The sequence below is a fragment of the Pristiophorus japonicus genome, chromosome 21 (genome assembly GCF_044704955.1).
Source record: "Pristiophorus japonicus isolate sPriJap1 chromosome 21, sPriJap1.hap1, whole genome shotgun sequence".
NCBI lineage: Eukaryota > Metazoa > Chordata > Chondrichthyes > Pristiophoridae > Pristiophorus > Pristiophorus japonicus.
The window spans coordinates 30,886,905-30,914,140 of NC_091997.1; the positions used below are offsets into that span (position 1 = coordinate 30,886,905).

General features: G+C 49.2%; 1 protein-coding gene across 1 annotated transcript in view; it reads left to right on the plus strand.

The window, feature by feature from the left end:
* The window catches only part of LOC139233892 (SRC kinase signaling inhibitor 1-like), a 363,645-nt gene that overhangs the window by 251,449 nt on the left and 84,960 nt on the right, over positions 1-27,236 (plus strand). Inside the window, exons 4-7 of the mRNA XM_070864537.1 lie at positions 10,954-11,149; positions 14,897-15,095; positions 21,333-21,426; positions 23,863-24,713. Coding sequence (XP_070720638.1) covers positions 10,954-11,149; positions 14,897-15,095; positions 21,333-21,426; positions 23,863-24,713 — 1,340 coding nt within the window. The remainder of the gene's footprint in view (positions 1-10,953; positions 11,150-14,896; positions 15,096-21,332; positions 21,427-23,862; positions 24,714-27,236) is intronic.

A 27,236-nucleotide genomic window follows, 5' to 3' on the forward strand; every position in this document is an offset into this window, starting at 1 on the left:
CACCTCCCTGCCCCGTACTCAAATCCCCTCGCTATGAAGGCCAACATGCCATTTGCTTTCTTAACCGCCTGCTGTACCTGCATGCCAACCTTCAATGACTGATGTACCATGACACCCAGGTCTCGTACACCTTCCCTTTTCCTAATCTGTCACCATTCAGATAATAGTCTGTCTCTCTGTTTTTACCACCAAAGTGGATAACCTCACATTTATCCACATTATACTTCATCTGCCATTCATTTGCCCACTCACCTAACCTATCCAAGTCACTCTGCAGCCTCATAGCATCCTTCTCGCAGCTCACACTGCCACCCAACTTAGTGTCATCCGCAAATTTGGAGATACTACATTTAATCCCCTCGTCTAAATCATTAATGTACAATGTAAACAGCTGGGGCCCCAGCACAGAACCTTGCGGTACCCCACTAGTCACTGCCTGCCATTCTGAAAAGTACCCATTTACTCCTACTCTTTGCTTCCTGTCTGACAACCAGTTCTCAATCCACGTCAGCACACTACCCTCAATCCCATGTGCTTTAACTTTGCACATTAATCTCTTGTGTGGGACCTTGTCGAAAGCCTTCTGAAAGTCCAAATATACCACATCAACTGGTTCTCCTTTGTCCACTTTACTGGAAACATCCTCAAAAAATTCCAGAAGATTTGTCAAGCATGATTTCCCTTTCACAAATCCATGCTGACTTGGACCTATCATGTCACCATTTTCCAAATGCGCTGCTATGACATCCTTAATAATTGATTCCATCATTTTACCCACTACTGAGGTCAGGCTGACCGGTCTATAATTCCCTGTTTTCTCTCTCCCTCCTTTTTTTAAAAAGTGGGGTTACATTGGCTACCCTCCACTCGATAGGAACTGATCCAGAGTCAATGGAATGTTGGAAAATGACTGTCAATGCATCCGCTATTTCCAAGGCCACCTCCTTAAGCACTCTGGGATGCAGTCCATCAGGCCCTGGGGATTTATCGGCCTTCAATCCCATCAATTTCCCCAACACAATTTCCCGACTAATAAAGATTTCCCTCAGTTCCTCCTCCTTATTAGACCCTCTGACCCCTTTTATATCCGGAAGGTTGTTTGTGTCCTCCTTAGTGAATACCGAACCAAAGTACTTGTTCAATTGGTCTGCCATTTCTTTGTTCCCCGTTATGAGTTCCCCTGATTCTGACTGCAGGGGACCTACGTTTGTCTTTACTAACCTTTTCCTCTTTACATACCTATAGAAACTTTTGCAATCCGCCTTAATGTTCCCTGCAAACTTCTTCTCGTACTCCATTTTCCCTGCCCTAATCAAACCCTTTGTCCTCCTCTGCTGAGTTCTAAATTTCTCCCAGTCCCCAGGTTCGCTGCTATTTCTGGCCAATTTGTATGCCACTTCCTTGGCTTTAATACTATCCCTGATTTCCCTAGATAGCCACGGTTGAGCCACCTTCCCTTTTTTATTTTTACGCCAGACAGGAATGTACAATTGTTGTAATTCATCCATGCGGTCTCTAAATGTCTGTCATTGCCCATCCACAGTCAACCCCCTAAGTATCATTCGCCAATCTATCCTAACCAATTCACGCCTCGTACCTTCAAAGTTACCCTTCTTTAAATTCTGGACCATGGTCTCTGAATTAACTGTTTCATTCTCCATCCTAATGTAGAATTCCACCATATTATGGTCACTCTTCCCCAAGGGGCCTCGCACAATGAGATTGCTAATTAATCCTCTCTCATTACACAACACCCAGTCTAAGATGGCCTCCCCCCTAGTTGGTTCCTCGACATATTGGTCTAGAAAACCATCCCTTATGCACTCCAGGAAATCCTCCTCCACCGTATTGCTTCCAGTTTGGCTAGCCCAATCTATGTGCATATTAAAGTCACCCATTATAACTGCTGCACCTTTATTGCATGCACCCCTAATTTCCTGTTTGATGCCCTCCCCAACATCACTACTACTGTTTGGAGGTCTGTACACAACTCCCACTAACGTTTTTTGCCCTTTGGTGTTCTAATGTGGGTAACGCGGCAGCCAATTTGCGCACAGCAAGCTCCCACAAACAGCAATGTGATAATGACCAGATAATCTGTTTTTTGAGGGATAAATATTGGCCCCAGGACACTGGGGATAACTCCCCTGCTCTTCTTCGAAATAGTGCCGCGGGATCTTTTACATCCACCTGAGAGAGTAGACAGGGCCTCGGTTTAATGCCTCATCTGAAAGACGGCACCTCTGACAGTGCGGCACTCCCTCAGCACTGCGCTGGGAGTGTCAGCCTAGATTTTAGTGCTCACGTCCTTGGAGTGGGACTTGAACCCACAACCGTCTGACTCGGGCAAGTGTGCTGCCCACTGAACCACGGCTGACCCAGGGAAGAGAGCGAGGAGGAGCAGTTTATGATGGGTGAAAGAGGGCTTGGGGGGAGCGGGGGAGTGGGGAGGAGACAGAATGTGACGGAGTTGGGCATAGGAAGGGGATGCATGCGAGACAGAGAAAAGGGACCTGGCAGGGGCAGGGAGGCAGTACACTGGGAGATGGGGTTGAAAAGGCATTGGCAGTTGGGTTGGGAATTTGATAAATGCGCCGAGACAAGGGCTGCGTGTTTGAGAATGAGTTGCAAGATGCTGGGATGTGAGTGAAAGCAATCCACAGAGACAGGCAGGTTGCGTGTGGATGCACTGCTCTGGTTTAAGAACCGATGCAAGTACTCAGGAGGCCACGATACTATCATGTTCAATGGATGTTGAGCTATGTAAAATCGAAACAGTAACAGCACACAGGAGAGAGAAAAAAAATTTCTGCCAGAACTACATCCAAACATGATTTAAGAAATCACAAAATAATTCATATTCATCAGGGCTGCTGCATTACATGAAGTTCTATGAATGGGACATAAATTACTTGCATCTTGCCGCAGGAGTCTGGAGCTAAGTGTAGCGTGTACACTCACCGATTCACAGTCCTGGCCTATCTTTACTGTCCTGGATTAGTTTGCTACACTTGTGTTGGCCACAAATGTACACATTGTAGTGGGAAAGTCTTACTACAGTTGTACAGGGCTTTGGTGAGACCACACCTGGAGTACAGTTATGACTAACACAATATGTCAATATTCCTGATTTGATGTTCTGGATTTAAAAACAATATTCAGTTGTGAATCCACTGAAATACCTGGGGGTGGAAATTCGGTCGCGCGTCTGTTGCAGCGTTAATCCGGGCGGGGCGTTAAATTTGACACCGGGAAATGGTTTGTGTCTGCCGCCGCAAAATTCACCAGCTGGGCCCGGAGTGTGGGACGGAGCGCTAAGGGAGGCGTTGCACACCTCTCTCGGGGCGCTAGGTCGGCTGAGCAAGCGACGATCCCGAGTTAAACAGCCGGCCTCGGAGCGCCCTGAGAGGCCTGGGGGGTGGTGGTGGGGAAATCTGAAATAAAACAACAAAAACATTTCCAATAAATAACTCACGCCACCACAACATAAATCGCAAAGATAAAACAATCGCACTTACCCGAGGTCTGCATAACTTACCTCGCTGCACCCACTACAGCTCGGACCACCCGCGACTTCGGGCGTTGCCACTAGGGGGCCCTACGGGTCGGGCGAGATCCAATTATCGAGCCTGTGTGCCAACCAGGACTGTTACACACCGGCTCGTCTCTCCCGGGCGGTAATGCTCCGTGCCCCCCTCGAAACCGGCACCGAATGTCTCGGCGGGGCGCTGGAAGCCGCCCGCCCGGAAGTGCTTACCGCCGCCATTGCCGCCCCCTCCAGGCGCTAACAGGTGCGGCAGAAGACCGAAAAACCCAGCCCCTGATATTCAGTCAGAGACAAAAGACACAACGACAAAATATGGCTCGGGGAGGAGCTAGTGATCCTGCCAAGAAAAAGAACAGGCAGAAAACTTTGCACATTACTGAATTCTAAGTTTGATTGTAGCAAAGAATTCTGTGGATGGTAGAGAATTCCAAAGATTCACCACCCTCTGAGTGAAGAAGTTTCTCCTTATCTTGGTCCTAACTGGCCAACTTCTTATCCTGAGACTATGCCCCCTGGTTCTAGACTCCCCAGCCGGGGGAAACAACCTCTCAGCATCTTCCCTGTCAAACCCCTCAGAATCTTATATGTTTCAATGAGATCACCTCTCATTCTTCTAAACTCCAGAGAGTATGCGCACAATCTCTCCTCATCGGACAACCCTCTCATTCCAGCGATCAGTCCAGTGAACATTCGTTGCAGCGCCTCAGATAAGGAGACCAAAACTATGCACAGTACTCCTGGTACAGAGGGTTCTCATTCTTTGGAATTCTGTGGATGCTCAGTCATTGAATATATTCAAGGCTGAGATCGATAGATTTTTGGACATTAAGGGAATCAAGGGATATGGTGATTATGGTGGGAAAGTGAAGTTGGGGTTGAAGATCAGCCATGATCTCATTGAATGGCGGAGCAGGCTCGAGGGGCCGAATGGCCAACTCCTGCTCTTATTTCTTAGGTTCTTTAATGGTCTATTTTGTACTTGAATATGTAGCCCAGCCTTAAAACTTATTTTATAATCACAGATGGTGATATTGCATACAGTGACGTCACCTGTATTGCAGGATGATGTCATTGCTTCATGCGTAGATAAACAGAACTCGTACCGTCTCAGCAAAGCATTGTGTGGGGACAGTGGGGCTTCTCATAAAGGGGTTGAAATACAATCATTTCAGCTGATAACTTGCACAAACCTCCGGGAACTGCGTTCATGCTTTAAGGGGCAGACATCTGAGGAGGTGGCTGGGATATGTTGGGTCAGCATACAACCGGCTTTACTCTGTACCAAACCGTGCTGTATCTGCTCTGGGAGTGTTTGATGGGGACAGTGTAGAGGGAGCTTTACTCTGTATCTAACCTGTGCTGTACCTGCCCTGGGAGTGTTTGATGGGAACAGTGTAGAGGAAGCTTTACTCTGTATCTAACCCGTGCTGTACCTGCCCTGGGAGTGTTTGATGGGAACAGTGTAGAGGGAGCTTTACTCTGTATCTAACCTGTTCTGTACCTGCCCTGGGAGTGTTTGATGGGGACAGTGTAGAGGGAGCTTTACTCTGTATCTAATCTGTTCTGTACCTGCACTGGGAGTGTTTGATGGGACAGTGTAGAGGGAGCTTTACTCTGTATCTAACCTGTGCTGTACCTGCCCTGGGAGTGTTTGATGGGACAATGTAGAGGGAGCTTTACTCTATACCTAACCCCGTGCTGTACTTGCCCTGGGAGTGTTTGATGATAACACTGGGTGGATGAAATGATAAGTTCCTTTCCCCAGCGCTAACTGCCCACAGCTTGACAAGTGCAGGATTTGGGGAAAACATTTTCTTAACAGTTAATTTATGCAGCAACATCTGTGGGTAGGTCTGCCTCATCTTTAAATTCCAGAAATGGGTTGAGCTGCAGCCAGCTGGTTTGTGGGATTGTGGTTCCAACCTGAAATGGATTTCATCGCTAGTCTTTTCAAAAGCAGTCACTCAACAGAGAATCTCAAATGAACAGTGTGAGGTTATCCAGCTGGAACTCACGGCCTGAAAGGGTGGTAGAGGCAGAAACCCTCACCACATTTAAAAAGTACTTGGATGTGCACTTGAAGTGCCGTAACCGACAGGGCTACGGACCAAGAGTTGGAAAGTGGGATTAGGCTGGATAGCTCTTTGCCGGCCAAGCAGACATGATGGGCCGAAATGGCCTCCTTCCGTGCTGTAAATTTCTATGATTCACTTTCCTACCTCACTCACTTGCCTTCCTACAGACTCATCTCATCAACCCTGCCTTGGTCAACCCTGCAGGTCCAGCAAGTAATCAGGAAGGGAATGTTGGCCTTTATTGCAAGAGGGATGGAGTATAAAAGCAGGGAAGTCCTGCTGCAACAGTACATCATCATCATCATCATAGGCAGTCCCTCGAAATCGAGGAAGCCTTGCTTCCACTCTAAAAGTGAGTTCTCAGGTGGCTGTAATTCAGGGGAGTTCTCCCTGGTGTCCTGGGCCAATATTTATCCCTCAACCAACATCACTAAAACAGATTATCTAGTCATTATCACATTGCTGTTTGTGGGAGCTTGCTGTGCGCGAATTGGCTACTGTGTTTCCCACTTTACAACAGTAACTACACTCCAAAAGTACTTCATTGGCCATAAAGCGCTTTGGGTACGTCCTCAACTTGGGAAAAGCGCTATATAAATGCAAGTTCATTCTTATTATTGGTGCTCTTCACATGAAGAAACATCTCGGAGGACGTCACATGATGGAATCGGACACTGAGTCAGAAAAGCAGGAAATTGTGGACCAATCATAAGAACATAGGAAATAGGAGCAGGAGTCGGCCATTTGACCCCTTGAGCCTGCTCCGCCATTCAGTAAGATCATGGCTGATCTGATCATGGACTCAGCTCCACTTTCCTGCCCGCTCCCCATAACCCTTGACTCCCTTATCGTTCAAATATCTGTCTATCTCTGCCTTAAATATATTCAATGGCCCAACCTTCACAGCTCCCTGGGCAAAGAATTCCATAGATTTGCAACCCTCAGAGAAGAAATTCCTCCTCATCTCAGTTCTAAATGGTCAACCCTTTATTCTGAAACTATGTCCCCTAGTTCTAGATTCCCCCACAAGGGGAAGGATCCTCTCAGCATCCAACTTGTCGAGCCCCTTCAGTATCTTATATGTTTCAATAAGATCATCTCTCATTCTTCTGAACTCCAATGAGTACAGGCCCAAACTACTCAACCTTTCATCATAAGTCAACCCTCTCATCTCCGGAATCAACCGAGTGAACCTTCTCTGAGCTGCCTCCAATGTAAGTATACCCCTCCTTAACTAAGGAGACCAAAACTGTACGCAGAACTCCAGGTATGGCCTCACCAATACCCTGTACAGTTGTACAGGCCAACATCCCCAGCATCGAAGCACTGACCACACTCGACCAGCTCCGTTGAACGGGCCACATTGTTCGCATGTCCGACACAAGACTCCCAAAACATGCGCTCTACTTGGAACTACTAAACGGCAAGCGATTCCCAGGTGGGCAGAGGAAACATTGCAAGGACACCCTCAAAGCCTCCGTGATAAAGTGCAACATCCCGACCGACACCTGGGAGTCCCTGGCCAAAGACCACCCTAAGTGGAGGAAGAGCATCCGGGAGGGAGCTGAGCACCTCGAGTCTCGTCGCCGAGAGCATGCAGAAAGCAAGTGCAGGCAGCGGAAGGAGCGTGCGGCAAACCAGTCCCACCCTCCCTTTCCCTCAACGACTGCCTGACCCACCTGTGACAGAGACTGTAATTCCCATATTGGACTGTACAGCCACCTGAGAACTCACTTTTAGAGTGGAAGCAAGGTTTCCTCGATTTTGAGAGACTGCCTATGATGATGATGATGATGATGATGTACAGTTGCAGCAGGACTTCCCTGCTTTTATACTCCATCCCCCTTGCAATAAAGGCCAACATTCCCTTCCTGATTACTTGCTGGACCTGCAGGGTTGACCAAGGCAGGGTTGATGAGATGAGTCTGTGGGAAGGCAAGTGAGTGAGGTAGGAAGGTGAATCATAGAAATTTACAGCACGGAAGGAGGCCATTTCGGCCCATCATGTCTGCTTGGCCCGCAAAGAGCTATCCAGCGTAATCCCACTTTCCAGCTCTTGGTTCGTAGCCCTGTAGGTTACGGCACTTCAAGTGCACATCCAAGTACTTTTTAAATGTGGTGAGGGTTTCTGCCTCTACCACCCTTTCAGGCAGTGAGTTCCAGATCTCCACCACACTCTTGTTGAAGAAATTTCCCCTCAAATCCTCTCTAACACTCCTACCAATTACTTTAAATCTATGCCCTCTGGTTGTTGACGCCTCAGCTGAGTGAAACAGGTCCGTCCTGTCCACTCTATTCAGGCCCCTCATAATTTTATACACTTCAATAAGGTCTGCCCTCGGCCTCCTCTGTCCCAAAGAAAACAGTGAAGTAGCTTTAGCGAGGACTTGGGGGGAGTCATCACTGAAAGATCGATCCCCGATGTTGAAGAGGAGCAGAATCGAGGCTCGGTAATAACCCGGACTGGGAGCGGAGCGTGCAGCCATGGCCAGCTCCAGTTCTGTGACACCTGCACACTCCGTGTCGGTTGTTACTTAACGCGGCAAAGTACTTCTCCTTCAGTCCTCGGAGTGTTTGCCAACAGTGATGGAAGAGGACAGTAACTTCTCCAGTTGCAAATCTAATGCTGGTGCATGGTCAGGGTTGGGGCTGATGGTGTCAATTCCAAAGGCTGCCATTGAACCAGTTAGCCAGCAGGTCTGAAGGCCTTGGATATAAACATCAATTTGCAAGTCTCTGTCCTGGGGAGGGATGGGAGAAAATTGTGGCGGGGTGGGTGGGAGGTCAGTTCAGTGGAGTTCTTTTTCAAGAAAACAGGAAACCCAAGACTTCAATCTGCGCACAAGTGCATTAAATATGATGGAGTGAGGAAATTGTGATTAGAAGGCTCTGCTTGCGACTGGATGGGAATAAATATCAGCGTTCTGTTTCATTCTCCGAACAGCAATATTCACTTCCTGTATAATGCTTGAACTGTGCTGGGAATGTGTTTTAGCTTGTCTGTATATACTTGTCTCTGCTCAGCTAACCAAAGTGCCTCACGGGGCAGAGCTCTGATGTTGTACTCTTTTCCTGCTGATCCACTTGTCTTTGACTGGAAGTGACCGGACATTTTACATTGTGTGTGGAGGAAGCCGTGCGAGGTGATACCCGCCCTCCTGTATGGCTCAGAGATATGAACTATGTACAGCAGGCACCTCAAATCGCTGGAGAAGTACCACCGGCGCTGCCTCCGCAAGATCCTGCAAATCCACTGGCAGGATAGACGCACCAACGTCAGTGTTCTCGATCAGGCCAACAACCCCAGCATCGAAGCACTGACCACGCTCGACCAGCTCCGTTGGGCTGGCCACACCGTCCCCATGCCCGACACGAGACTCCCAAAGCAAGCGCTCTACTCGGAGCGCCAACATGGCAAGCGAGCCCCAGGTGGGCAGAGAAATCACTTCAAGGACACCCTCAAAGCCTCCTTGATAAAGTGCAACATCCCCACTGACTCTAGGGAATACCCGGACCAAGATTACCCAAAGTGGAGGAAAAGCATTCGGGAAGGCGCTGAGCACCTCGAGTCTCTTCACCGAGAGCATGCAGAAGCCAAGCGTCACAGCAGAAGGAGCGTGCGGCAAACCAGGCTCCCCAATCTCCTGTTCCTTCAACCCCTGTCTGACCCACCTCTGACAGAGACGATAGGTCCCGCATTGGACTCCTCAGTCACCTGAGAGCTCATTTCTAGTGTGGAAGTAAGCCATCCTCGACTCCAAGGGACTGCCTATGATGACGATGATATAAATACAAGTTGTTATTTGGAAGGAAATCTGCCGCCCTTACCCGGTCTGGCCTATATGTGACTCCAGACCCACAGCAATGTGGTTGACTCTTAATTGCCCTCTTAAATGGCCAGCGAGACACTCAGTTAAGGGCAATTTGGGATGGGCACATTCTGTGAATGAATACAAAAGCGTATCCCAGCCTGGCTCCCTATCAGCATGGCCCAGTGTCCGTGTCAGCTGTGGCTCAGTGGGCAGCACCCACGCCTCTGAGTCAGAAGGTTCTGGGTTCAAGTCCCACTCCAGGGATTTGAGCACAAAAGAAATCTAGGCTGACACTCCCAGTGCAGTGCTGAAGGAGTGCTGCACTGTCGGAGGTGCCGTCTTTCGGATGAGACATTAAACCAAGGCCCCGTCTGCTCTCTCAGGTGGACGTAAAAGATCCCATGGCACTATTTGAAGAAGAGCAGAGAAGTTATCCCCGGTGCCCTGGCCAATGTTTATCCCTCAATCAACATAACAAAAACAGATTATCTGGTCATTATCACATTGCTGTTTGTGGGAGCTTGCTGTGCGCAAATTGGCTGCCGCGTTTTCCACATTACAACAGTGACTACACTTCAAAAGTACTTCATTGGCTATAAAGCGCTTTGAGATGTCCGGTAGTCGTGAAAGGCGCTATATAAATGCAAGTCTTTTTGGCATCATAGAACCCATGACCCGTGTGGGAGAAGCGTCTCAGTCCAAATGGGAAAGGAGGAATGTAATGCTCGGGCAGCACTCTCCTGAAATTGAAATCGAGGAAGACTTGCTTCCACTCTAAAAGTGAGTTCTCAGATGACTGTACAGTCCAATACAGGAATTACAGTCTCTGTCACAGGTGGGACAGACAGTGGTTGAAGGAAAGGGTGGGTTTGGAGTTTGGTTGCCGCATGCTCCTTCCGCTGCCTGCGCTTGTTTTCTGCATGCTCTCGGCAATGAGACTTGAGGTGCTCAGCGCTCTCCCAGATGCTCTTCCTCCACTTAGGGCGGTCTTTGGCCAGGGACTCCCAGGTGTCGGTGGGGATGTTGCACTTTATCAAGGAGACTTTGAGGGTGTCCTTGAAATGTTTCCTCTGCCTACCTGGGGCTCGCTTGCCGTGTAGGAGTTCCAAGGAGAGCACTTGCTTTGGGAGTCTTGTGTCGGGCATGCGGACAATGTGGCCCAACCAACGGAGCTGATAGAGCGTGATCAGTGCTTCGATACTGAGGATGTTGGCCTGATCGAGAATACTGACGTTAGTGCGTCTGTCCTCCCAGGGGATTTGCAGGATCTTGCGGAGACATCGTTGGTGGCATTTCTCCAGCAATTTGAGATGTCTGCTGTATATGGTCCACATCTCTGAGCCATACAGGAGGGCGGGCATCACTACAGTGCTGTAGACCATGAGCTTGGTGGCAGATTTGCACTTTGAGCAAAATACAATCGTGGTTAATGCTGTTTGAGCTGCGGCTCAAGTGGCCTGGTGGGGCACAACCGAATGACTCGCTCTCACGCTCTCTCTCTCTCTTTCTCTCTGCACAGACACGGAGTCCCAGGCATTCCCAGAGCCAGCAGTCTGGATTGGCGGACCAGGCGGCCAAACTACCGTTCGCATCGGCGGAGTCCCTGGAGACCATGTCGGAGGCCGAGGTGCCAATCGGCTTCACCCGGTCCAACCGCTTCCGGCAGAGCCTGCCCCTGTCCAGGTCCACGAGTCAGACCAAGCTGCGCTCGCCAGGTAAGCCTGCTCCCGCTCGCATCGTTTAACGCCAGGGAGACTGCTCCTGCTCTCCCGCTTTCGGTCACTCCCGGTGGGACTTGCGGTGGGAAACCACGGTGCAATGTGCGCATCTCTGCGTATGCTCACGGGTTTGTAGAGCTGTGGAAAATCCCCTCCGTGCCTATCAGTTCTGCGTGGAGGGGATTCCTGTATGGGCTGCTCTTGCACACACTCCACTTTGCCATCCTTGTCTGCCGTCTGGACATGCCATGGTGCACCATCTTGCCGTCCGGAGGAGGCAGGGGTCCCCAATGGAGTGCACTCTATGCGGGAGTTCGCCCTTTTATTTATTGGGGACTTGGCCTGGAGAGTGTTGCACGGAGCAGTCCCATGCAATTGGTTTTTAAGTTGGTTCACGGACTTCCAGGCCGCCTGTAATTTCTGCGGTCTGGAGGAGTCAGTGTTCCACGTTTATGTTGTATGTGTGAAGTTACAGCCCCTCTTCCAATATCTGTACTTGTATTTATATAGCGTATTTAGTAAAGCGGCCCAAGGCATTTCACAGGTATGTTATCAGACAAAAAAAAGCACAAACGGTGGATCATGGAGCCAAAACCCCAAATTCTGGTTGCACTTCAGTCCCACACTCCTGATCTTTGAGCACCCTGTGCGGAGGGGAGCGGGCAGGTTGGAAGGCCTCCTCGTAGGACTGCTCCTGGGCATGGCCAAGGAGGCCATTAACCGGTCCAGGCAGCGGGTGGTCGAGGGGTTCGTTCAGCCCGACTGCCTGCCTCTCTTCCACGGTTACATCTGAGCCAGGGTGTCCCTGGAGATGGAGCACATGGTGTCCACCGGTACGCTCGCGGCCTTTCGCAAGAGGTGGCCACCAGAGGGACTGGAATGCATCATCACCCCCGGCAACCCAATTTTTATTTGATTTTTAAGTTTCCTTTAAAGTTTTATTTGGAAATATGTAGATTCTAGTGCCCTTACCAAAAGGGGGCACTTGATTGAATGTTACTTTAAAATAGTTGTAGAGCTGTTGAATTGTGAGTAGCTTAGCCAGACATGTGATGTTCACAAGACTCAATAAAACCCCAGCCAGTTGGGTTCGGGGGATCCACGATGGGGCAGGTGGTTGTGGGACTGGTGGATGAACCGGTAATGTGTAGTGTGATTGTTAAACCTTTTGCTAATAAACCAACTAGTTCTTAATAGCAATGTGTTGCTATGAATTCTTAAGCAAAGAACTCGTGAAGCAAATACATTAGAGCGAGAGTTTGGCTGTTTCACAGGACAAGCACTGATTGATGATACGGTAATTTAACTCTTTTCTGCCCCCTACTGACAAGGTAATGAGTAAACAACCCGGAACGGTAGATCGTTGGGGGTTTGGCTCCGTGATCCACCGTTTGTGCTTTTTTTGTCTGATAACATACCTGTGAAATGCCTTGGGCCGCTTTACTGTGTTAAAGGCGCTATATAAATACAAGTTGTTGTCTGTGCTTCTCTTGTGCTGAGCCTTGGTCGGACCCGATCCGGTGTAACTGCATTCAGCTCTGCAGGAAGGTTTGATTTGTCTCGGAGCGGGTGCAGCGCACATTCAACGGAATGATATGCCGGGGCTGAGAGGGTTACATTATGAGGAGAGGTTGCAAAAAACCTGCCCTATGTTGCCTTGTGTACAGAAGATCGAGGGGTGATCTGATCGAGGTGCTTATAATGTTAAAATGGTTTCGATTGGGGAGATAGAGAGAAACTAGTTCCTCTGGTGGGGGAAATCAAGAATGAGGGGGCAGAATCTTAAAATTAGAGCTAGGAGGTCAATCGGAAAACACTTTTTCACACGAAGGGTAGGGGAAATCTTAAATGCGCCCCCCCCCCCCCCTGCTGTTCCCCCCACCCCCGCTGTTTCCCCCCCCCTGCTGTTGTTCCCCCCACCCCCTTCACCCCGCTGCTGCCCCCCAAAGGCTGTGGTTGTTGGGGGTCAATTGCAGGTTTCAAGACTGAGATTGAGTTTTGTTGGGTGAGGGTATCGAGGGATATGGAGCTAAGGCGGGTAAATGGGGTTGAGATACCGATCAGCCACAATCTAATTGAATGGCAGAGCAGGCTCGAGGGGCAGACTGGTCTCCTCCTGTTCTAGTGTCCCTCCGAGGTTGAGCATCAGACAGACGAGGAAGGGGTTTACTCAGTTCATCTTGGCTGCTCCATCCAGGTGGAGCTCACAGTTCCCTCAGCACAGCATCCAACTGTTCCTTCAATGATTCCAGGGGATTTGCTTCTCCTAGCCCTCCCAGCAACTCCTTTCCGTGAGTTGGGAAGTCCGGTCAGCTCTGGGGTTCCCACACATTGGGTGCTTGATCTCGGCTGCGTTGTTGATGTGGGAAAGGCCTGGCCATGCGGGGTAGGGAAATGGAGGCCACCCCTTTGCTGCGATTGCTGCCATTTAGAGGGTTGGTTGTGAAGGTATATTAGGAGCAGGAACCCCTTATGCATGATGTCATGCATCCTACATGGCTACTGTTGGTACTATCTCAAGGTGTGCCACCAGAGGGCACAGCAGTGGGAGACTTGTAGGTTACCTGGACAGGTGTGCCTGGCCGAGTATAAAAGGCAGGCCACCAGGCGTGATCCTCACTCTGGAGTTAACAAATAAAGGACGAAGGTCACTACAGTTCAAGTACAACACATTGCCTCGTGGAGTCATTATTAGAGCATCCTAGGACACAACACATGAGAAGCCAAGAGGTCCAGCAAGGATCTTGTGGAGGGAGGGGGAGTGGGTAGAGAAAACAATGATGGTCTTCGTCAGGAACCCAATGGTAATATTCATTGGGAACTCGAGAGGTCAGCCATATTGTAGAGGTCAGGGGTTAGCAGACACGACTGTGGAAGAGGGGAGCGCCACGTTGGATAAGGACAGTGCCTGGTGTAATGTATTTGCTTCCTGGGATCTTTGCTTAAGAATTCATAGCAGCACGTTGCTATTAAGAACGAGTTGGGTTATCAACAAAGGTTTAACAATCACACTACACATTACCAGTTCATCCACCAGGCTCACAACTGCATACCTCATCGTGGATGACCGAGACCCAACGGGCTGGGGTTTTATTGAGTCTTGTGAACATCACATGACTGGCTAAGGCACTCGCAATGCAACAGCTCTACAACTATTTTTGTAAAACAAAAGATCAAGTGGCCCCCTTATTAAAGGGGCACTAATACCGACACATTAAACAAATGTACTTTTAACTATAATGGAGGTGATGATGCACTCCAGTCCCTCCAGCGCCCACCTCTCGCAGAGGGCCACGAGCGTACCGATGGACACCTCGTGCTCCATCTCCAGCAACACCCTGGCTCGGATGTAACCTCAAGAGAGTCAGGCTGAACGACCTCCTCGACCGCCCGCTGCCTGGACCGGCTGATGGCCACCTTGGGCAACAGCTCTACCAACCTGTGAGCATCCTCACCGGTGCATACATTACACCGGGCTGGTCTACAATTCTCTCTGTAATGGAGTAATGAGGGAACGCACACGATCTAGGTTCACACATAAAAAGAGGCCAGTCGAAGGAGGTGTGCAAAACCCAAGGAACTGTATCCAATGGGAGTCAGTGCCTTCAGGAGGGAGGAGGTGATGAAATTAAGAGAAAAGTATTAATTATGCTCAAGTATAAAGCAGAACCTTATGCCAGCATATGATTTGTGAGCGTGATTATGAATTTCTGACATCACATGTTTGTTCTCTTGATCCGGCAGGTGTGCTGTTCCTCCAGTATGGCGATGAAACCAGACGGGTCCACGTTACTCATGAAATCGGCAGCATGGACACCTTGCATGCTCTGATTGTCCACATGTTCCCGCAGAAACTCACCATGGGAATGCTAAAATCGCCCAATACCGCAATCCTTATCAAGGATGAGTCGAGAAACGTCTTTTATGAGCTGGAAGATGTAAGGTACAAAGAGCCTGTGCTTTCGAGGTAGCCTCCATCTTGACTGACAGCCACAGAGCTTCATCAGATGTTTTAACAATATTAAATCATAGAATCACAGAAATTTACAGCGCGGAAAGAGGCCATTTCAGCCCATCGTGTCCGCGCCGGCCGACCAAGAGCTACCCAGCCTAATTCCACTTTCCAGCTCTTGGTCCATAGCCCTGTACATTACGGCACTTCAGGTGCACATCCAAGTACTTTTTAAATGTGGTGAGGGTTTCTGCCTCTGCCACCCTTTCAGGCAGTGAGTTCCAGACCCCCACCACCCACTAGGTGAAAAAATTGCCCTCAAATCCCCTCTAAACCTCCTGCCAATTACTTTAAATCTATGCCCCCTGGTTGTTGACCCCTCTAAGGGAAATAGGCCCTTCCTGTCCACTCTATCCGGGTCCCTTATAATTTTATACGCCTCAATAAGGTTTCCCCTCGGCCTCCTCTGTTCCAAAGAAAACAACCCCAGCCTATCCAATCTTTCCTCATCGCTAAAATAAAGGAAAGAGGTCTCACCTGTTCCTCAGTAGCACTAAAGCAGTCAAGCTGTATGTCCAACGACCCAGAGGGCAGTTGGCATTTCCAAGGAACGTCATCGATGACATCCAAGGTGTCCTGACTGGACAAGCTGTGAGGCGAAGATCGAGCTTGGCACAGTATCGATTTTCTGCCACTAGATGCCAGTAGCTCACCTGAGTGTGTCTCATTGTTACGGAACAACAACTGGCATTTATACAGTGCCCTTAACGTAGTAAAACATCCCAAGACCTTTCGCAGGAGCGTTATCCAACAGAGTTTGACACCGAGCCACCTAAGGAGATATAGGGACAGGTGACCAAAAGCTTGGTCGAAGAGGTAGGTTTTAAGGAATGCCTTAAAGGAGGAGAGAGAGAGGCGGAGATGTTTATGGAGAGAGCTCCAGACTTTAGGGTCCAGGCAGCTGAAGGCACGGCTGCCGATGGTGGAGTGATTAAAATTGAGGATGCTCAAGAGGCCAGAATTGGAGGAGCGCAGCCATCTCGGAGGGTTGTGGGGCTGGAGGAGGTTACAGGGGTAGGGCGGGGCGAGAGACATGGTCGGCGTTGATATCAGCTTAGCTGAATGAGCCTGTGAGAGAGACCCACGAACCGTTAATGAGGCTGTCGGGGAGTTGGTGATTTGCATCATGTGAGCATCTGCTCACCGTCACAGAGCTTGCTAAACCTTCATAAAGCACTGGTTGGGCCGCAGCTGGCGTATTGTGTCCAATTCTGGGCACTGCATTTCAGGCAGGATGTCAAGACCTTGGAGAAGGTGCAGAGGAGATTGACCAGAATGATTCCAGGGATGAGGGACTTCAGTGATGTGGAGAGACTGGGGAAGCTGGGGTTGTTCTCCTCAGAGCGGAGAAGGTTAAAGACAGATTTAATCGTGGTGTTCAAACTGATGAAGGCTGTTGATAGAGCAAGTCGGGAGAAGCTGTTTCCAGGGGCAGGAGGGTCGGTAACCAGGGACACAGATTGATGGTAATTGGCAAAAGGACCAGGGGGCAGGGGAAGATGAGAGGATTATTGTTTTACGCAGAAAGTTGTGATCTGGAACGCACTGTCTGAAAGCGCGGTGGGAGCAGAGTCAACAGTAACTTTGCAAAGGGATTGGATAAATATTTGAAGGGGGAAAATTGCAGGGCTGTGGGAAAGGAGCAGGTGGGACTGATTGGATCGCTCGTTCAAAGAGCCGGCACAGGCATGATGGGCCGAATGGCCTCTTCTGTGCTGTAAAATTATATGATTCTGTGATTGTGATTTTCAGAAGGACATGACCAGGGAGAGGCTAGGCTTAAAGTATTTGCATTTCTCATGCTGCATAATAAGGAACTGGAGAGGGGGGGGAGGGGAGGGATGGAGAGGGGGGGAGGAGGAATGGAGAGGGGTGGATGGAGAGGGGGGAGGTGGTGTTCTCGCATTCCAGTGATATATCCATTAAATCACACCTTCCTTTGTTTGTGTACTGAATCAGACCAGACACTTCATGCACTGGGGTCAAGTCGCTGATTTGACCAATATGGAAGTTGCTCCGATACCTCATCTAGATGTACTCAATAGTGACATTAGGAGGGGCAGTGTTCCACTCTCTCCTGAATTCCCTCATACAATCATAGAATGGTTACAGCGCAGAATGAGGCCATTCGGCCCGTCGAGCCAATGCCAGCTCTCTGCAAAAGCACCTCAACCAGTCCCACTCCCCCGCCCTTTCCCCGTAGCCCTGCTAATTTTTTTTTCTTCAGGTATTTATCCAACTCCCTTTTGAAAGCCACGATTGAGTCTGCCTCCACCACCCTCTCAGGCAGCGCATTCCAGATCCTAATCACTCGCTGCGTAAAATAGTTTTTCCTCGTGTTGCCTTTGGATTTTCTGCCAATCACCTTAAATCTGTGTCCTCTGGCTCTCGACCCTTCCACCAATGGGAACAGTTTCTCTCTATCTACTCTGTCGAGACCCCTCATGATTTTGAACACCTCGATCAAATCTCCTCTCAACCTTCTCTGCTCCAAGGAGAACAACCCCAGCTTCTCCAGTCTATCCACGTAACTGAAGTCCCTCATCCCTGGAACCATTCTCGTAAATCTTCTCTGCACCCTCTCTAAGGCCTTCACATCCTTCCTGAAGTGCGGTGCCTAGAATTGGACACAATACTCCAGTTGAGGCCGAACTAGTGTTTTATGAAGGCTCATCATAACTCCCTTGCTTTTGTACTCTCTGCCTCTATTTATGAAGCTTTTTTAACCACTTTCTCAAACTGCCCTGCCACCTTCAACAATTTGTGCACATATACCCCCAGGTCTCTCTGTTCACGCTCCCCCTTTAGGATTGTACCCTTTAGTTTATATTGCCTCTCCTCGTTCTTCCGACCAAAATGTATCACTTCACACTTTTCTGCATTAAATTTCATCTGCCACATGCCCGCCCATTCCAACAGCCTGTCTGTCCTCTTGAAGTCTCGCACAATAGAAACATAGAAAATAGGTGCAGGAGTAGGCCATTCGGCCCTTCTAGCCTGCACCGCCATTCAATGAGTTCATGGCTGGACATGCAACTTCAGTACCCCATTTCCTGCTTTCTCGCCACACCCCTTGATCCCCCTAGTAGTAAGGGCTACATCTAAATCGTTTTTGAATATATTTAGTTAATTGGCCCCATCAACTTTCTGTGGTAGAGAATTCCATAGGTTCACCATTTTTTGGGTGAAGATGTTTCTCCTCATCTCAGTCCTAAATGGCTTACCCCTTATCCTTAGACTGTGACCCCTGGTTCTGGACCTCCCCAACATTGGGAACATTCTTCCTGCATCTAACCTGTCTAAACCAGTCAGAATTTTAAACGTTTCTATGAGATCCCCTCTCATTCTTCTGAACTCCAGTGAATACAAGCCCAGTTGATCCAGTCTTTCTTGATATGTCAGTCCCGCCATCCCAGGAATCGGTCTGGTGAACCTTCGCTGCACTCCCTCAATAGCAAGAATGTCCTTCCTCAAGTTAGGAGACCAAAACTGTACACAATACTCCAGGTGTGGCTTCACCAAGGCCCTGTACAACTGTAGTAACACCTCCCTGCCCCGTACTCAAATCCCCTCGCTATGAAGGCCAACATGCCATTTGCTTTCTTAACCGCCTGTTGTACCTGCATGCCAACCTTCACTGACTGATGTACCATGACACCCAGGTCTAGTTGCACCTCCCCTTTTCCTAATCTGTCACCATTCAGATAATTGTCTGTCTCTCTGTTTTTACCACCAAAGTGGATAACCTCACATTTATCCACATTATACTTCATCTGCCATTCATTTGCCCACTCCCTTAACCTATCCAAGTCACTCTGCAGCCTCGTAGCATCCTCCTCGCAGCTCACACTGCCACCCAACTTAGTGTCATCCGCAAATTTGGAGATACTACATTTAATCCTCTCATCTAAATCATTAATGTACAATGTAAACAGCTGGGGCCCCAGCACAGAACCTTGCGGTACCCCACTAGTCACTGCCTGCCATTCTGAAAAGTACCCATTTACTCCTACTCTTTGCTTCCTGTCTGCCAACCAGCTCTCAATCCACGTCAGCACACTATCCCCAATCCCATGTGCTTTAACTTTGCCCATTAATCTCTTGTGTGGGACCTTGTCGAAAGCCTTCTGAAAGTCCAAATACACCACATCAACTGGGTCTCCCTTGTCCACTCGTCTGGAAACATCCTCAAAAAACTCCAGAAGATTTGTCAAGCATGATTTCCCTTTCACAAATCCATGCTGACTTGGACCTATCATGTCACCTCTTTCCAAATGCGTTGCTATGACATCCTTAATAATTGATTCCATCATTTTACCCACTACCGATGTCAGGCTGACCGGTCTATAATTCCGTTTTCTCTCTCCCTCCTTTTTTTAAAAAGTGGGGTTACATTGGCTACCCTCCACTCCATAGGAACTGATCCAGAGTCTATGGAATGTTGGAAAATGACTGTCAATGCATCCGCTATTTCCAAGGCCACCTCCTTAAGTACCCTGGGATGCAGTCCATCAGGCCCTGGGGATTTATCGGCCTTCAATCCCATCAATTTCTCCAACACAATTTCCCGACTAATAAAGATTTCCCTCAGTTCCTCCTTCTTACGAGACCCTCTGACCCTTTTTATATCAGGAAGGTTGTTTGTGTCCTCCTTAGTGAATACAGAACCAGCGTACTTGTTCAATTGGTCTGCCATTTCTTTGTTCCCCGTTATGACTTCCCCTGATTCTGACTGCAGGGGACCTACGTTTGTCTTTACTGACCTTTTTCTCTTTACATATCTATAGAAGCTTTTGCAGTCCATCTTAATGTTCCCTGCAAGCCTACTCTCGTGCTCTATTTTCCCTGCCCTAATCAAACCCTTTATCCTCCTCTGCTGAGTTCTAAATTTCTCCCAGTTCCCGGGTTCGCTGCTATTTCTGGCCAATTTGTATGCCACTTCCTTGGCTTTAATACTATCCCTGATTTCCCTTGATAGCCACAGTTGAGCCACCTTCCCTTCTTTATTTTTATGCCAGACAGGGATGTACAATTGTTGTAGTTCATCCATGCGATCTCTAAATGTCTGCCATTGCCCATCCACTGTCAACCCCTTAAGTATCATTCGCCAATCTATCCTAGCTAATTCACGCCTCATACCTTCAAAGTTACCCTTCTTTAAATTCTGGACCATGGTCTCTGAATTAACTGTTTCATTCTCCATCCTAATGTAGAATTCCACCATATTATGGTCACTCTTCCCCAAGGGGCCTCGCACAACGAGATTGCTAATTAATCCTCTCTCATTACACAACACCCAGTCTAAGATGGCCTCTCCCCAGTTGGTTCCTCGACATATTGGTCTAGAAAACCATCCCTTATGCACTCCAGGAAATCCTCCTCCACCATATTGCTTCCAGTTTGGTTAGCCCAATTTATATGCATATTAAAGTCACCCATGATAACTGCTGCACTTTTATTGCATGCACCCCTAATTTCCTGTTTGATGCCCTCCCCAACATCACTACTACTGTTTGGAGGTCTGTACACAACTCCCACTAACGTTTTTTGCCCTTTGGTGTTCTGCAGCTCTACCCATATAGATTCCATATCTTCCTAACTATTGCATTAATCTCCTCTTTAACCAGCAATGCTACCCCACCTCCTTTTCCTTTTATTCTATCCTTCCCAAATGTTGAATACCCATGGATGTTGGGTTCCCAGCCCTGATCATCCTGGAGCCACGTCTCTGTAATCCCAATCACATCATATCTGTTAACATCTATTTGCAGAGTTAATTCATCCACCTTATTACGGATACTCCTTGCATTAAGACACAAAGCCTTCAGGCCTGTTTTTTTTAACACCCTTTGTCCTTTTAGAATTATGATGTAGTGTGGCCCTTTTTGTTTCTTGCCTTTGTTTACTCGGCCTTCCACTATTGCTTTTTACCTTTCTACCATCTGTTTCTGACTCCATATTACTCATTGTCCACTATACTTTGGCCCCTTCTCGTCGGCGGTTAGAATCCGGGCCTGGTAGAGACCCAGAAGCCTGAAGCCCATCTGTTCGGTCAGTTGGGGCAAGTGTGAAATGCCAGGAAACCTTGTGAGCCAGAGGACAGACAAAAACTATCCATGGTGCCTTTTCACCTCTGCAATATCTCACAACGTATTTCTTCTCTTCCAGGGATATCCAAGATCGAAGTATAATAAAAATTTTCAGGAAAGATCCTATCTATGCACCGTATCCCACTTCCCACATCGCAAATGGTGATCTGAGGGTAAGACCTCCCGCAAATCTTTTTAATCTCTTGCTAGGCAGCCTCTTGCATAAGCGTATAAGAAAAGTCGAAGATGAGAACATAAGAACATAAGAACATAAGAAATAGGAGCAGGAGTTGGCCATTTGGCTCCTCGAGCCTGCTCTGCCATTCAATAAGATCACGACTGATCTGATCTTGGCCTCAACTCCACTTCCCCGCCTGCTCCCCATAACCCTTGACTAAAGGCCATTTGGTCCATCAAATCCTCCACTCCCCAGTATCTTCAATCAGTTCCCCCACCCTACCCCACTCCCCAGTATCGACACTCTCCGATCACATCAGCAAATCCAGGCGGGCTGCCTCCATCACCCAGCCATTTTCCAAAAAATCATTAAGAATCAGGCTTGACTGAGAACAGGTCGCGCCTCGCGATGCAGTGAAGTGTTGCTTCACCGAGGCGATTGGTACTACAATGGTGATTGGTACTAAAAGACAGAAAGACTTACATTTATATAGCGTCTTTCACGATCACCGGACGTCCCAAAACCGCTTTACAGCCAATGAAGTAATTTTTGAAGTGTAGTCGCTGTTGTAATGTAAAGGCAGCCAATTAGCGCACAGCAAGCTTCCACAAAAAGCAGTGTGATAATGACCAGATCATCTGCACTTTAGTGATGTTGATTGAGGGATAAATATTGGGCAGGACACCCGGGATAATTGACCTGCTCTTCTTCGACATAGTGCCGCGGGATCTTTTACATCCACCAGAGAGAGCAGACGGGGTGTCCGACAGTGCAGCGCTCCCTCAGCACGAAGGGAGAAATGGAAGTGCCGAGCAGAAAACACAGGACATCGACCTTCATCGTTGAGTCAGACTTGCAATAAAATCAGCTTCAAAAAGCTCTTTCCTTGAAGCACAGGCGTACTGTACTGATTAACGCCCTTCAGTCATTACAAGCGCTTATATATGCAAATTGCAACCTTTCCTGTCAGATCCCTCAGTGCCCGTGTGTTTCTCAATAGACTATTAGTTGAAGTGTTATTGTAGGATGGCAGTGAGTGGACGCCATTAGTATTCACCTCCCCCGCGCCTCGTTAGTGATCAAATTTTACACATATGCTTGTTTTCATTCCTTTTGATAATGTCAGCCGTGGCTCAGTGGGTAGCTCTCTTGCCTCTGAGTCAGAAGGTTGTGGGTTCAAGTCCCACTTCAGGGACTTGAGCACAAAAATCTAGGCTGATACTCCCAGTGCAGTGCTGAGGGAGCGCCCCACTGTCAGAGCTGCCGTCTTTCGGATGAGACATTAAACTGAGGATCCAGTTATTTGCACTGTGTTTCTGATTGGCTCGCCATTATCACATAACCTTATTGCTGATTGGTCTACTTGGAGAATAAGACACAACCTGAAGTTTCTCTGGAGGGTGTAATTGGAACCGTCCAGCCCAAGTTCTGAGTAAGTTTGCAAAGTGTAATTCGAGCCATTCAGACTTCAGAACGCAGAATGCAAGCAGTCACAGAGAGGATAGAGTCCCAGCAAAAGCTGCCCAAACCCCTGACCCCAGCCCAAGTGCATGCCACCCACAGCCGAGGTTCCTGACCTTACCCCCCCTCCCCTGCCATGATCATAGATGTGTGGGTCACGGATTGTTAACAGATTTATTGGGTATGAAGTGAATAGTGACAGTGTCGTGACTTTCCGATTTCATCCACTCCAATGATGTCCCCTGCAACACACGCAACAAGCTTTCCGAGAAATCGGGTGTGGGTGTAAAGGAGGCTGGAAGAACGTGATATGTCTTCCCTGAGTTCCCTCTCTCCTCCCCGATCCCCCCCTCTCTCTTTTTCTCCCCCAGTCTCTCTTTCTCTCTTTCACGCCCCGCCACTCTCCTCACCCACCCGCCTCTCTTTCCCTTTTGGAGTGCAGTCGCTGTTGTAACGTGGGCAACGTGGCAGCCAATTTGCGCACAGCAAGCTGCCACAAACAGCAATGTGATAATGACCAGATAATCTGTTTTTGTTATGTTGAGTGAGAGATAAATATTGACCCCAGGACACCGGGGATAACTCCCCTGCTCTTCTTCAAAATAGTGCCATGGGATCTTTTAGGTCCACCTGAGAGAACAGACGGGGCTTCGGTTTAACGTCTCATCCGAAAGATGGCACCTCCGACAGTGCGGCGCTCCCTCAGTACTCCACTGGAGTGTCAGCCTAGATTTTTGTGCTCCAGTTTCTGGAGTGGGACTTGAACCCACAATCTTCTGACTCAGAGGTGAGAGTGTTGCCCACTGAGCCTCGGCTGACAATCGATGAAGTTGAGGCAAATGGTCCTCCCAAAACCATGTTGATCAGTTCCGACTGTCTCGGGGCCAGACTTTTGTCGGCTCGCTGACGTCCGTTGGGCGCAGGTCTGACGGCCGGTCTAATAACCATTGTTCTTTCCCGTTCTACACAGAGAGAGATGGTTTACACGTCGAGGGAGTCCTCGCCCACTCGCCGCCTCAGCAACGTTACGTCCGGTTCCCCGCACTTGGTCTCGGCCTCCCCGACTCCTGGCCTGCAGTCCTCGTCCCCCTCCCGCTCCCGCATGTCGTACAGTGGCGGGCGTCCACCCTCTTACACCGGCAGCCCGGTCCACCACGCGGAGCGGCTGGGCGGTATACCCCCCTCCCAGCCCGTCTCGCCCAGCCCCAGCGCCATCCTGGAGCGCCGGGACGTCAAGCCGGACGAAGACATGAGCAACAAGAATGTGGTACTGATGAAGAACGAGGGCCTGTACGCCGACCCCTACAACATGATGCACGACGCGCGGCTCAGCATCGCCTCCACGCAGTCGCTGGCGGGGATGCAAGACCCTTTCTCCTACCCCGGTGGCCTCTATCGCCGCGGCTCCGTGAGGTCGCTCAGCACCTATTCGGCGGCCGGCCTGCAGGGCGACCTGGAGGAGGCCTTCTACAAACCCAGCCCACAGATTTACAGCGACGGTTACGGCACGGGCCTGGGCTTCAGAATGCCTCCTTCGTCCCCCCAGAAAATCCCCGACAGCAGAATGGTGGACATCCAGCAAGGACAGAGCCCGCACAGTCCGTACTCCGGACCGCCCAGCCGGTCCTCTCCTGTGCGCCAGTCCTTCCGCAAGGAGCCGGGGAACGCCGCCGTCATCGAGACCTCCGCAACCAAATCCAGGAATGCCAACCCCGCCGTCGCAACAGAAGTTCTCCCCGGGCAGAGTGAGCGGACAGGGCCGACTGAGCGACCGGCGTCTGGCTATAGCTCACCGCTGGCCGTCAACGACCCAGAGACAAGGTAACGCGGCGGGTAACACTCACTTAACGCTCTACTCATTGGAATTCAGAGGAATAAGAGGTGATCTTATCGAAACGTATAAGATTATGAGGGGGCTTGACAAGGTGGATGCAGAGAGGATGTTTCCACTGATGGGAGAGACTAGAACTAGAGGGCATGATCTTAGAATAAGGGGCCAGCCATTTAAAACTGAGATGAGGAGAAATTTCTTCTCTAAGAGTTGTAAATCTGTGGAATTTGCTGCCTCAGAGAGCTGTGGAAGCTGGGACATTGAATAAATTTAAGACAGAAATAGACAGTTTCTTAAACGATAAGGGGCTATGGGGAGTGGGCAGGGAAGTGGAGCTGAGTCCATGATTGGATCAGCCATGATCTTATTGAATGGCGGAGCAGACTCGAGGGGCCAAATGGCCGACTCCTGCTCCTATTTCTTATGTTCTTAATAGTCACTTCAAACTGCTGTCCCTAAAAGTGTAACTTAATTGTCGCTCTTAAAGTTACGGAGATGTAGCGATTATGGTCAACTAATGATCGCAAAGTCATTAAGTTCAAATCCCAGTGCCAACCCACAAATTATTGAATTCATTTACACACTCTGCCCTGGGCAGGTTGTATAATTGAATTCAAAAATTTGTGGGTTGGCACTGGGAAATGAAATGTCCATGGAAGCGGCGCACCGTGGCTGCAGTGTGCACCATCGACAAGATGCACTGCAGCAACTCGCCAAGGCTTCTTCGGCAGCACCTCCCAAACCCGCGACCTCTTCCACCTAGAAGGACAAGGGCAGCGGGCGCATGGGAACACCACCACCTCCACGTTCCCCTCCAGGTCACGCACCATCCTGATTTGGAAATATATCGGCCGTTCCTTCATCGTCGCTGGGTCACAATCCTGGAACTCCCTCCCTAACAGCACTGTGGGAGCACCTTCACCACACGGACTGCAACGGTTCAAGAAGGCGGCTCACCACCACCTTCTCAAGGGGCAACTAGGGATAATAAGAACATAAAAAATAGCAGGAGTAGGCCCCTTGAGCCTGCTCCGCCATTTAATAAGATCATGGCTGATCTGATCATGGACTCAGGTCCACTTCCCTGCCCGCTCCCCATAACCCCTTATTCCCTTATTGTTTAAGAAACTGCCTATTTCTGTCTAAATTTATTCGACGTCCCAGCTATGACGGTATATTTCCAAGTCAGGATGGTGTGTGACCAGGAGGGGAACGTGGAGGCCTGCTGCCCTCGTCCTTCTAGGCGGTAGAGGTCGCAGGTTGGGGAGGTGCTGCCGATGATGCCTAGGCGAGATGCTGCACTGCATTTGCAGATTGGGCACATTAAGAATCACGGATGGCCGTTGATGTTCGACCCGGTCGTGGTATCCTTGCTGTGCCAATGAGAAGGACTGAGAATATTCCCGATGCTATGGACCTGAGAGGGAAGATCGGGCAGTTAATAAACCTTTTGTCAGTGTTCTGATTCATTCACTTAATCCTCTGAAGGTAGATTCTACTCAAATACTTACAGGGGCCGTGAACATTTCAGACATGGTGCTCTGGGGGTGGAGGGAGTGGATGTTCATAACATCGTAAAGATCGCAGCAAGATCTTCAGAAATGGCTATTTCTAATTTTGCAAGAATTAGTTTTATGATGGCACTATCATGTAGCGAAATGTAAATCTTCCCACCCACATGTCTGAATGGTTTTATGATCAGTCAATTGTAAAGGACCCTCCCTAGTTTCTCTGATGTAGAAGCTGATAGGAATTTTTATCTTTTAAATGTATTCATTCCTGGGATGTGAGCGTCGCTGGCAAGGCCGGCATTTATTGCCCTTGAAGAGGTGGTGGTGAGCCGCCTTCTTAAACCGTTGCAGCCCCGCGTGGTGAAGGTGCTCCCACAGTGCTGTTAGGGAGGGAGTTCCAGGATTTTGACCCAGTGACGATGAAGGAACGGCCGATATATTTCTAAGTCAGGATGATGTGTAACTTGGAGGGGAACGTGGAGGTGGTGGTGTTCCCATGCACCTGCTGCCCTTGTCCTTCTAGGCGGTAGAGGTCGCGGGTTTGGGAGGTGCTGCCGAAGAAGCATTGGTGGTACACATTGCAGCCACAGTGCGCCGGTGGTGGAGGGAGTTAATGTTGAAGGTGCTGGGTAGCGTACCGATCAAGCGGGCTGCTTTGTCCTGGATGGTGTCGAGCTTCTTGAGTGTTGTTGGAGCTGCTCTCATCCAGGCAAGCGGAAAATATTCCATCACACTCCTGACTTGTGCCTTGTAGATGGTGGAAAGGCTTTGGGGAGTCAGGAGGTGAGTCACTCACCACAGAATACCCAGCCTCTGACCTGCTCTTGTTGCCACAGTATTTATGTGACAGAATGATCAGCTGAATTTTGTAGATTTGAGCCAGTGTTGACGGACTCGAAGCTTATCATGTGAGGGTGTAGTTGTGCCACGTTGCCCATTACCCATTGAAGCAGACCAAGCCATTTATGTACACACTGCCAAAGGATCTCAATACGGCAGATA